General features: G+C 37.5%; 1 protein-coding gene and 1 long non-coding RNA gene across 4 annotated transcripts in view; both read left to right on the plus strand.

Annotated features, from left to right (window-relative positions):
* LOC109850452 (ubiquitin-conjugating enzyme E2 20-like) lies at positions 453–2,148 on the plus strand. Its single transcript, XM_020420474.1, has 5 exons — positions 453–749; positions 1,219–1,246; positions 1,349–1,640; positions 1,719–1,778; positions 1,866–2,148. Exons 1-5 carry the CDS (start codon positions 619–621, stop codon positions 1,904–1,906), a joined length of 552 nt encoding a protein of 183 aa, XP_020276063.1. The 5' UTR covers positions 453–618; the 3' UTR covers positions 1,907–2,148.
* The window catches only part of LOC109850757, a 1,940-nt gene continuing 1,700 nt past the window's right edge, over positions 12,113–12,352 (plus strand). For all 3 annotated transcript variants that reach the window (XR_002249536.1, XR_002249538.1, XR_002249535.1), the window contains exon 1: positions 12,113–12,288. This is a non-coding gene — a long non-coding RNA (uncharacterized LOC109850757). The remainder of the gene's footprint in view (positions 12,289–12,352) is intronic.

Genomic DNA, 12,352 nt, shown 5'->3' on the forward strand with positions numbered 1-12,352 from the left:
TTATCCCCCACCAAAGTATAAACTTTTCCCATTAGACACTACTACATGTAATTGACAAATTACCCAAACATCCTGAGAAAAAAAATCATCAATTCTGAGCGGTAATATAACATGATCTATAACTGACAAATGACGGAATTGACAGTTTTTTAATCTCAGTTTTCAATTATATGAGGGGTGTGTTAAGAAAAATGTAAATTTCAGAGGGTTTGTGAGACACCCAAGGTCGAAGGGGCTTTATGAGATAAAAAAATTAGAGGGGTAATGTGCAAATCCCCCAAAGTTCAGGTGGTCTTCGAAATTAACCCACTTAATTTATTTAACAAACTAGCCGTTGGAGCTAAACCAAAGCCGAATATTTCCCTCGTCTCCAACGGTCCAAAATTTTTGAACCTTTCCCAAAAAAACCGTGGTGGGGTTCATTGCATCATTCCTCCAATAGACAATCTCCTCTTTAAGACAAACCCTCACTCTTCCAAGATCCCATCATCGATTCTCTCTCTAGAAAGAAGAAGGGATACAAAATTCATCTCTCCTTCTTTCTTCTCTTCAAAGGGGGGAAAAAGACAGTCTTGATAAAGAAAATCAAGAAGAGAAGAAATCAAATCAAAAGCAAAGATGTCTTATAGGGAGAATGCTCAAGATGACAACATCACCAGCAACATTTCTGTTGTCGCTCCTCCGCCATCAGCTGGGAAGCAATCTCCGCCGGTTGCTACGGGCTGCGACGGCCAGTCAGTCTTGAAGAGGTGCTTTCAGTCTCTTCTTAACTTTCATATTTTGTATTTTGGTTTTAGTATTAGAGAAATTGTTTCTAAAATGGGGGTTTCAGGATTTAATCATTTTATAAATGGGTTTTGTCTAGATTCATATTTTGATGTTCTTAAGGTCTGTCATTCTCTTTGCCTTCATCTTTCTTCTCCTTTGTTTTCAGTTTTTGAGATAATGAGTTTTTCCAACGTTTGATCTTTTTATAACGGGGGGTTTTCGAAGTTTGATGGTTTATAAGTGGGTTCTTTGAAATTAATCCATGTTGTCCTTCTCAGTCTCAGTTCACAGAAAAGGATATTATTATAAAGATCATTGATGGTTCAGTTAGTAAATTATTTTGTTGATTATAAATATTGTTCAAATGGTAGTTTTAAGAATCCTAGCGTCATTGTATCTGCCCATTTCTGATCAATTTTCTTAATTATTTTTTTTCCCTGACAAAAACAGGCTACAATCTGAGCTAATGTCCTTAATGGTAAGACCAACAAGACCAACCCAAACTCACTTCCTACATCAATCAACAATCATGCCAATCACCTTCTAACTTAAAATTTTCTCAATATCTCAATCTGTTCAGATGTGTGGAGATCCGGGCATCTCGGCTTTCCCTGAAGGAGACAACATCTTCAACTGGAAAGGAACAATCACAGGCAGCAAAGACACAGTGTACGAGGGAATGATATACAAACTGTGTCTTTCTTTTCCAACGGATTATCCATTCAAACCCCCAAAAGTGAAGTTTGAGACTGCCTGTTTTCATCCCAATGTCGATGTTCTGGGAAACATTTGCTTGGATATCCTTCAGGATAAATGGTCGTCTGCTTATGATGTCCGAACTATTTTGCTCTCGATTCAGAGTCTCTTGGGAGGTAAAAGAAACAAAAAAAAAACATATGGTTTAGTTAGTTTGAGAAATTTGATTGTTAATCTTATGTTTGTTAATGCAGAGCCGAACAATGAATCACCACTGAATACTCAAGCTGCGGCGCTTTGGATCAATCAAGAAGGTTTGTAGTCATTGCTCCTTATTGCAATGTTTTTTGATATTTGGATTTGAAGGAATAATGTTTTATTTTTATTTTTTGTGTTTGCAGAGTTCAGGAAAATGGTGGAGAAGCTTTACAAGGCAGCCTAGTGTCAAGAGCATATTTTTTGCAGTTTGTGTTTGTCATACTGTTCAAATGTAAGGGAGAGACAAGGGTCTTGTATTATTGCTTATGTACTGATATGGGGAGAAAGGTTGTGTAATTTACACCCCCACCCATACCACCCCCCACTTCAAAACCCCGCGTCTACCCCACCCCAGCCAACAACCCCATTGTCAATCAATGACTTCATTCCCTTTTCTGATGAATTAGTTCCAATTCCGAAGAAAAATACTGTGCTATTTATAATGATATTCATTTGTAGTGATAATTATCATTTTCCATATCATCTCTCACTTTCTGGTGTATTACCTGGGATTGGTATATTTTGTTAACTCTAAGTACTAACGTGATATGTTACTCACCCCAAGTACTAACTCGGTATATCTTACTCCGGCGACGATAGTGTATATTATAAAGTGAGATGCCATTTGCAATCGCTGTTAACTCAATCCAAATATTGTTGAATTTAATCTAATAAATCTAATTGTGGGCACATATGATTAATCAATGTGTATTGCTATCTTTTAGGATAACCCACTAAAGTGATCAATCAAGTTGGGTTAATGGGTATTTAAATAAGTCATGGGGTTATATGTGCAGATATCAGGTTGTAATTGTGATTTGTTGAGCGGCCAAATTACAAAAGTACAACATCTATAAATAAGGGGTTATGGTCCCTAATCTAGGGTTACATTCTCTAATTCTCTTCACCCCCATCTAAGAGAGAAATTTGGCTATAGAGAAACCCTAAGGTTAGAAGATCCAAAACCCATCTCAGGTTCATCTATGGATTCAGGTATAAGCTTCCGCTCTTTTGATTCTTGTTAATCTCTTCGAATTAATCATTGGCTTATGGTTTTAGATCTCAAGTTTATTTTATGATTCAGATCTAACAAGTGGTATCAGAGCCACCTTTGATTAATTCTTAGGGATTTAAGTTCTTAAATTGGGTTTTTTTATCTTAAAATCTCTGTTTTTGGTTAAGATCTGTTCTCGGATAAACAGTAACGTTCGGATGAACAGTAAAGTTTTTTTCGGATGAACAGTGAAGTGTTTTTTCGGGTGAACAATAACTAAAAAATCACAGGTGAACAGTAAAATTTTGGAATTTTTTGGATTTTTCTTTGATTTTTCTTGGATCTGGTTTTGAAAATAAAAATCGAGGATTTTTTTGGGTTTGATCTTCGGTCCCGTGCTCCTCGCCGGCGAACTTTCGCTAGCGGCCTCGCTGTCAACTCCGACGGTGACGGCGGCGTCAGGAAACCCTAGTGTTTCAACCTCTTGGGTGCCGGAGCAATGGCGGCGGCGGTTTCAGTTTGAAACCCTAAGGGTTCGTGCGATTAATCGTGGCGAAAATTAAGGAGGTGGTTACCTCAACCGAACTTCGCGTTCGTTATAAGGTGAGCATCGCGCTCAATTTTAACGAACTTCGCGTTCGTTCTCAGGTGAGCCTCGCGCTCAACTCAGGTGAGCCTCGCGCTCAATTTAAACGAACTTAGCGTTCGTTCTCAGGTTGAGCCTCGCGCTCAAATTCAAACGAACTTAGCGTTCGTTCTCATGTGAGCCTCGCGCTCAACTCAGGTGAGCCTCGCGCTCAATTTAAACGAACTTAGCGTTCGTTCTCAGGTTGAGCCTCGCGCTCAAATTCAAACGAACTTAGCGTTCGTTCTCATGTGAGCCTCGCGCTCAACTCAGGTGAGCCTCGCGCTCAATTTAAACGAACTTAGCGTTCGTTCTCAGGTTGAGCCTCGCGCTCAAATTCAAACGAACTTAGCATTCGTTCTCAGGTGAGCCGCTCAATTTAAACGAACTTAGCGTTCGTTCTCAGGTTGAGCCTCGCGCTCAAATTCAAACGAACTTAGCATTCGTTCTCAGGTGAGCCTCACGCTCAATTCAAGTTGAGCCTCGCGCTTAGTTCTAAGGTGAGCATCGCGCTCAAATCAAACGAACCTCGCGTTTGTTCTAAGGTGAGCCTCGCGCTCAGTTCTAAGGTGAGCCTCGCGCTCAAATTATGTCGAACCTCGCGTTCGTTTTCAGTCGAACCTCGCGTTCAATTTTTCAAACGAACCTCGCGTTCGTTCTCAAGTTGAACCCTGTGTTCATTTTCAGACGAACCTCGCGTTCGTGCTTAAGTGAGTCTTGTACTCAATACAGTCGAACCTCGCGTTCGAAGTCAAGCGAACTTCATGTTCACTATGGTTAAGCCTCGGCTTTTCATGAGTCCACTTTGGTATACTTAATTTATTCAATTAAGTTATGGGCCCTAATTAAGCTATGAGACCCCAATTAAGTTTTTTGGAAATTCAGTTGATTTAAATTAAAACCTTTTAATTTAAATCTAATTTGGTTTTTAATCAATAATTTGGTTTTTAATCAATTATTTAATTCAAATATTATGACACTAAGGTATTAAGGTTGTCTCTCACTCCAATTGATTAATTAAAACAAGAAGTTGCCAAAGTAACCTCTCTTGTGTAGATTGTTCATGAGGAATGTGAGATGTTTGTGTGTATGCTTTCGTGTAAATATTTAATCGGCCCAAAGGAAGGTTAATATTTATTTAGATTGTATACACATCTGCGATGATAAACGTGTGACAATTATAAGGTTTACATGTGAATAATGAATCGATCCAAAGATAGTTTTATTATTTGACATGAGTTATTGTCAATGTTTGATCATTGCAATAATGTATCACTTACAAGTTAATATTACTGTCCAAAGACTTGATATTAATGTTGTGCCAGATATCTTGAGATGGGATTCGTCATTATTTAAATTTTATTGATTAATAATTATGGTTATTGATGTGAGCATTTTTTTATTTTATTTCAGCTAATGCATCTGCTGCAACAATTTCTGCTAACATCAATTCAATTCCCATGCTAAATGGGACAAATTTCAAGGTTTGGAAAGAGAACATACTAATTGTTCTTGGCTGCATGGATCTTGACTATGCATTAAGAACAGAACAACCCCAACCTCTCAATGCGGATAGCACTCCTGATGCAAAGAAGGAGTATGAGAAATAGGAGCGTTCAAATCGCATGAGTTTTATGATCATTAAGCGCGGCGTTCCGGAAGCCTTCAGGGGCATAGAATCCGAAGGGATTACTAAGGCTAAAGATTTCATTGCCGAAATTAAGAAGCGTTTTGTGAAAAATGATAAGGTAGAAACAAGTACGCTCTTAGCTCGCTTGATTTCAATGAAGTATAAGGGCAAAGAAAATATCAGGGAGTACATTATGGAAATGTCTCATATTGCTTCAAAGCTTAAGGCACTTAAACTCGATCTTTGTGATGAGTTATTGGTGCATCTGGTTTTGTTGTCTCTTCCTGCACAATTCAATCAGTTTAAGGTCAGTTATAACTGCCAAAAGGAGAAATGGACTCTAAATGAGCTCATTTCATACTGTGTGCAAGAAGAAGACAGATTGAAGCAAGATAAGACAGAAAGTTCTCATTTGGCCTATGCCTCTAAGGATAAGGGTAAGAAAAAAAAGAATGATAATGAAGCTGCTAAGGGTCCAGTTCAGAAGAAACAACATAAGGATAATCAGGGTTGTTTCTTCTGTAAGAAGCCTGGACATGTAAAGAAGGACTGTACAAAATATCACGCCTGGCGTGATAATAATGGTACGTTCCTTACTTTGGTCTGTTCTGAGGTTAATTTAGCTTCAGTACCTAGAAACACTTGGTGGTTAGACTCTGGTGCTACTACTCACATAAGTGTTTCTATGCAGGGTTGCTTGAGCTACCGAAAGCCAAGTGATGTTGAAAGACACATCTTTGTGGGCGACGGACAATCGGTAGATATGGAAGCAATTTGGCACTTTAGGTTGTTATTAGGAACTGGTTCTTATTTGGATTTGAAAGATACTTTTGTAATACCGTCTTTTAGACGGAATTTAATTTCTGTTTCTGTATTGGACAAATCAGGTTATTCTTGTTCATTTGGAAACAGTCAATTCAGTTTATCTTTTAATTCAAATATTGTGGGAACCGGTTACTTGAGTACTTATGACAACCTATATTTGCTCGATACAATTGCTTCTTATAATGAATCCTTACATGTGGAATCATGTGGTACTAAGCGTAAATTAAATAAGGAAAATTCGGCGACATTATGGCATAAGCGCTTGGGTCATATCTCAAAAGGTAGAGTTGAGCGTCTTGTGTCTGATGGCATTTTGGATTCCCTTGATTTTTCGGACTTCGACGTATGTGTTGAATGTATCAAGGGAAAACAGATCAAAGTTAAGAGATTAGGTGCCAACAAATCTTCGGATGTCTTAGAATTGATACATACGGATATTTATGGGTCATTCCCTACGGAATCCTGGAATGGTCAACAATATTTTATATCATTCATAGACGATTACTCACGTTATGGGCACCTATATCTTATTCATGAAAAATATGAGTCTTTGGACATGTTCAAATCCTATAAAACTGAAGTTGAGAATCAACTCAACAGAAGAATTAAAACCGTTAGATCTGATCGTGGTGGTGAGTACTACGGTAGATATGATGGTTCAGGTGAACAACGTCCAGAACCATTTGCTAGATACCTAGAGGAATGCGGTATCGTCCCACAGTACACTATGCCAGGTTCACCTAGCATGAATGGTGTAGCTAAAAGACGAAACAGGACTCTTAAGGATATGGTAAGAAGTATGATTGCTCATTCTTCTTTACCAGAGTCACTCTGGCGAGAAGCACTTAAGACAACAGCTTACATTCTGAACAGAGTACCAAGTAAAGCAGTTGCTAAAATACCTTATGAGCTTTGGATTGGTCGAAAGCCCAGTTTAAAGCATTTACATATTTGGGGATGTCCAGCTGAGGCAAGGCCTTATGGGCCAAATGAAAAGAAATTGGACTCCAAAACAGTTAGCAGCTACTTTATTGGGTACTCTGAATGCTCTAGGGGCTATAAGTTTTATGATCCCACACTAAGGAATATTTTTGAGACGGGAACAGCAACATTCTTTGAGGATGTTGAGTTTGGGGGAGAAATAAGGTTAGAGACATTGCTTTTGAGGAGGAATTGACTTCAGACCCAATCCATTCAGTTACTTGTGACAATATTCAGGTTCCTATACCTGTTGTTGCTCAAGAAGTAAATCTGGAACCTCAAGATGACAATGTTGAACAACTCCCTGTTCCAGAAGAACAAACTCAACAACCTCAAGAACCAGTGCCATTAAGGAGATCCACGAGAGAAAGGAGAAATGCTATTCCGGATGATTATATTGTATTTCTCCAAGAACATGAGGAAAGTAATGGAATGTTGGAAGATGATCCAATCAACTTCCTTCAGGCCATGAAAAGTTCTAACTCTCAATAGTGGATTGATGTTATGAATGAGGAGTACAAGTCTATGCAAGACAATAAGGTTTGGGAACTTGTCCCATTGCCAGAAGATGCAAAACCAATTGGTTGTAAATGGATTTTTAAAACCAAGCGGGGTGTAAATGGTAATGTGGAGAGGTATAAGGCACGTCTTGTGGCTAAAGGCTATACTCAAAACGAATGCATTGATTATACAAAGACTTTCTCTCCGGTTTCATCGAAAGACTCTTTCAGAACAATCATGACACTTGTTGCTCATTATGATCTTGAGTTACATCAGATGAATGTTAAGACTGCATTTCTCAATGGCGACATTGATGAGATGATCTATATGGTGCAACCAGAAAAACTTTGTGTCAGGAGACCCAAAGAATATGGTCTGCAAATTAAGGAAATCTATCTATGGACTCAAGTAAGCTCCTCGTCAATGGTATCATAAGTTTTAACAAATAATTATCTCGTTCGGTTTTGAGATGAACATTGTTGATAACTGTATATATCACAAGTTCAGTGGGAGTAAGTATATTTTTCTGGTTCTGTATGTCGATGACATATTGCTTGCCACTAATGATATAGGCATGTTGCACGAAACCAAGAGATTTCTATCAAAGAATTTTGAGATAAAAGATCTTGGGGACGCCTCTTTTATATTAGGGATCCAGATACATCGAGATCGCTCTCGGGGTATTCTTGGATTATCACAAAAGAGCTATATCGATAAGGTACTTAAAAGGTTTGGCATGCAAGATTGCAGACCAGGTGACACCCCTGTTGCTAAAGGAGACAAGTTTAGTCTCAATCAGTGCCCTAAAGGTAACCTTGAAATTCAGGAAATGCAGAAGATTCCTTATGCTTCGGCTGTAGGAAGTCTAATGTATGCTCAGGTATGTACGCGTCCGGATATTGCGTACATTGTCGGGATGTTAGGCAGATACTTAAGCAACCATGGTATGGATCATTGGATAGTAGTCAAAAGGGTTATGAGGTATCGTCAGAAAACAAAAGATTATATGCTCACATACAGAAAATCAGAACAGTTAGAGGTCATTGGGTATTCGGACTCTGATTTTGCTGGATGCCAAGATAGCAGAAAGTCTACATCAGGCTACATTTATATGTTAGTAGGAGGAGCTATATCATTCCTGGTTGTGAAAGAAAGGGTACAGAGTGGACAGATATCCATAGAGCACATTGGGACAAACTCCATGATAGCTGATCCTCTTACTAAGGGACTGCCACCTAAGGTCTTTCATGAGCATACTGCTCATATGGGTGTGGTATTATTTGAGGATATTATGTTTTAGTGGGAGTTTGTATTTGTGGTGCTTTATGTTTGGTTGTATTGTCTGATCAGAATAAAGTATTCAGTTAAGACACTCTGTTACATTATGTTTGGTTTTGACCTCACTAAGGAGGACCAGTTGAAAATAGACATGTACTGATCACATTGCATGTAATTTTCATACTGCACATCCATGATTGATCTATGTCGTTTGATTGTATTGGTATATGTGACCATTGATGGGTCGAGTCATTGATGGGTCGAGTCACGATAAATGTGACGAAGGCCGCTTTGATCCTATATTGATATAGTCAATGGACGAGATTGTTCGGAAATACCTTTTCAGTGATAGCAATTTTTGAGCTCATAAGGTTATACACAATTTAAGGAATCATATGGTGCCCAAGTGGGAGATTGTTGGATTTAATCTAATAAACCTAATTGTGGGCACATATGATTAATCAATGTGTATTGCTATCTTTTAGGATAACCCACTAAAGTGATCAATCAAGTTAGGTTAATGGGTATTTAAATAAGTCATGGGGTTATATATGCAGATACCAGGTTGTAATTGTGATTTGTTGAGGGGCCAAATTATAAAAGTATAACATCTATAAATAAGGGGTTATGGTCCCTAATCTAGGGTTACATTCTCTAATTCTCTTCACCCCCATCTAAGAGAGAAATTTGGCTATAGAGAAACCCTAAGGTTAGAAGATCCAAAACCCATCTCAGGTTCATCTATGGATTCAGGTATAAGCTTCCGCTCTTTTGATTCTTGTTAATCTCTTCGAATTAATCATTGGCTTATGGTTTTAGATCTCAAGTTTTATGATTCAGATCTAACAAATATATGCCTGCATTCATCTACATTGGCACCTCAAGTTAATTTCCAGCGAATGCTGGGTCAGAGTTCCAAAAAAAAAAAAACACTGATCCTTGATGATGGCATGTACACCAAAAGACGGAACTGATGCTAGTGAAACGAGATGGATGATCATATAATGGATGCGAAAAGTATACATTTCCCTTTACAGGAAGTTATTTTACATGATCATAATATGTAAATGGAAAATTTGGAAATCTATTTTACACGATCATATAACATTATAAGAGATCACTAACATCAAATGACGGAAATCTATTTTACACGATCATACGTAAAAGGAAGACCTCAACGCCCACCAGCTTTCGCACTTTCTTCCTTGGATCCAGCAGGGAACTGTTTCTGTTCCACCACAAGAAAGGCGTCATGGAGAGTAGCTTTCATCGAGATTGGAGAGCTCGTCCATGATCGAAGGAACCAGACAGCAGGTTTGTGACACCAACGCCATCTTCATCGTCAAAGGTTTCTTGCTAGTTCCTGATGTTGTCGACGGAGCCATGAAGCCGTCTTCACAAGCTCCCACCATTCAAGTGAAAAGTCCTCTCTACCTGTCGATATGCTGCTGCGATGGAAAAGGGGTGCGCTTGAATTCAGGGTTGATCTCCCTGTGTCAAATGCTACTGCTATGGTACTCATGGATTGGCTCAACTAGAAAAGGTAAAATGAAGCTATTAGAATGCAATTCTCTTCAGAAAATAAAGGATTTTTTTATTACATATAGTTCTTCAAAAAATATAATTGAAGCGAAGATCCCCTTGCTGACCTTTCACAATTGTAGAAGATAATATATAATAATACTATATTTAATATATATATTATATATATATATATATATATATATATAATATTATATACATATATATATAATATGATATATATTATATATATATATAGAGACAGAGAGAGAGATGAGAGAGTAGAAATGGAGAACATTGGTATCAAGTTGTTCTAAAACAATTGGTAGTGATGTGACCTAATCTTTACCCCTACATCACACCTCAAAGATAAAGCCTCAACCACCCTTTCACCAACTCAATGTAGATGTAGGGAACACAGTTAGGCCCACAAATTCACTACAAGTTGCATTGGCAGACTTACCTTACATCACACTCTCAAAGTAGAGTCAACCACCCCTTCACCAACTCCAATGTTCGATGTAGGGACAAGATTACCCGGCTCCACATCCACTACCAAGTTGCTCTGCGAGCAACCTTGGTACCAAGTTTGCTCGTATTTTTCTCAATAATATATATATTACTATATATATATATAATATACTAATATATATATATTATATATAGATAAATATATTATTATATATATATAGTTAGAGCAGAGAGAGAGAGAGAGAGAGAGAGCAAGACTCCTGATCACTTAAGTTGAGTTCCAAACAAAAAGATTTGTAGCCACACATTTATTAATAGAAAACACTTTTTATATAATAAAAGGATCCCGATAGATAATATGACTGGCCGTTAAAAACTTTTTGGTGGAACCTATTCCCTATCCACTTAAGTTGACCAAGTTTTCATCATATATATATATATATACTATATATATATAATATATATATATATATATAATATAATATATTATATATAGTATATATATATATATAGTATATATATATATATATATTATATATATATATATATAATATATATATATATATATATATATATATAATATATATATTATATATATATATATATATTATCAAGAGCGTTTAGAGTCTATAGGCCATATTATGATATTAGGATGGACCAATTATCATGTCTCGATAAGGACGACGTATGTCTAAGGCGGAGCAATTGTAGTGCCCTAAATATTAGTCCCATATTGGGAAAATATGAGAAGCTTAAATGGCTTAAATAGATAACCTTAAGGCTCAAGCGTAGGTTAGGGGTTGTTTGGTTGGCTTTTTTTGTTTGGGTTTCCCTGTCAAAACTAACAAAAGCTGTCAATTTTGGCAGCTTTACTTGCAAAAACGTTCATTTTGGGGCGTTTTTGCAAGTAAAGCTGTCAAAACTGATAATTTTTGTTAGTTTTGACAGGAAAACAATGGCAAAAAATGTCAACCAAACAGCCCCTTAGAGAACTAATTTTTATAGTGGTTTAAGCCAAATAACATATTATACTTCGTGGATCCTACAGCTTAGATTGAAGCACGACGATATTCGAAGCGCAACATTTCTCTTTGTATTTTAGTTTTAATTTCGGCAAAAGGTATTTGATAACTTTGAATTGGTTACAATTACAGTTTGGCCTAATTAAAGAAGGAGCTTTGCTACATGGACTCAAAATATGGGACCAATAGGAGGGACAAGTGAGATGTCCCCATCCTATTAGATAATGAGTTGGCCATCATTAATGATGACTAACTCATTATCCAATAGAAGGGGGACACATCAATTGTCCTCCCTATTGGTCCCATATTTTAGATCCTTAATGAATTTTTCTTAAAGAAAGAAACAGTACATCCCACTTACTAAATTTATAAGCCTCTTAAAACTTCACTTTTAGTTCGGGTCCATTAGCCAGCTAGGTACTTAACTCATTGCATTTTAATTCGACTACACCTAGACTATTATAAACTACCCCTGCCATAGTTCTATATTACAAATCCTACCCTTCTATAAATACATCTTACAGGAATCAGCTGCCCTAGGTTGCGGGGTTTCTCTCGGTCCTTCGCACCCTTGCGGCTGCGTACAATTTCCACAATCGCGTAGAGAGAGAGAGGTGGGTTTTTTTCGCTAGGTTAGGGGCTGGCGACGGCGAAGATAACGATGATAAGCCCCCAAGAGCGGTCATCCTACGGCCCTCATCGTGCTAATCTCAGCCATGTAAACCCTAATAAATCAGTTCCTTTCCTATGTTTTCTTCCTCTTCTTCTTCTTCTTCTTCTTT

Source organism: Asparagus officinalis, chromosome 7 (genome assembly GCF_001876935.1).
Source record: "Asparagus officinalis chromosome 7, Aspof.V1, whole genome shotgun sequence".
NCBI lineage: Eukaryota > Viridiplantae > Streptophyta > Magnoliopsida > Asparagales > Asparagaceae > Asparagus > Asparagus officinalis.

What these genes read in the sequence shown, in the direction of transcription:
- LOC109850452 (XM_020420474.1), top strand. Translation starts at nt 619, where the DNA reads ATGTCTTATAGGGAGAATGCTCAAGATGACAACATCACCAGCAACATT. An exon ending in GGCCAGTCAGTCTTGAAGAG is followed by an intron (nt 750 to 1,218) that starts GTGCTTTCAGTC and finishes TGACAAAAACAG; the next exon opens with GCTACAATCTGAGCTAATGT. An exon ending in GCTTTGGATCAATCAAGAAG is followed by an intron (nt 1,779 to 1,865) that starts GTTTGTAGTCAT and finishes TTGTGTTTGCAG; the next exon opens with AGTTCAGGAAAATGGTGGAG.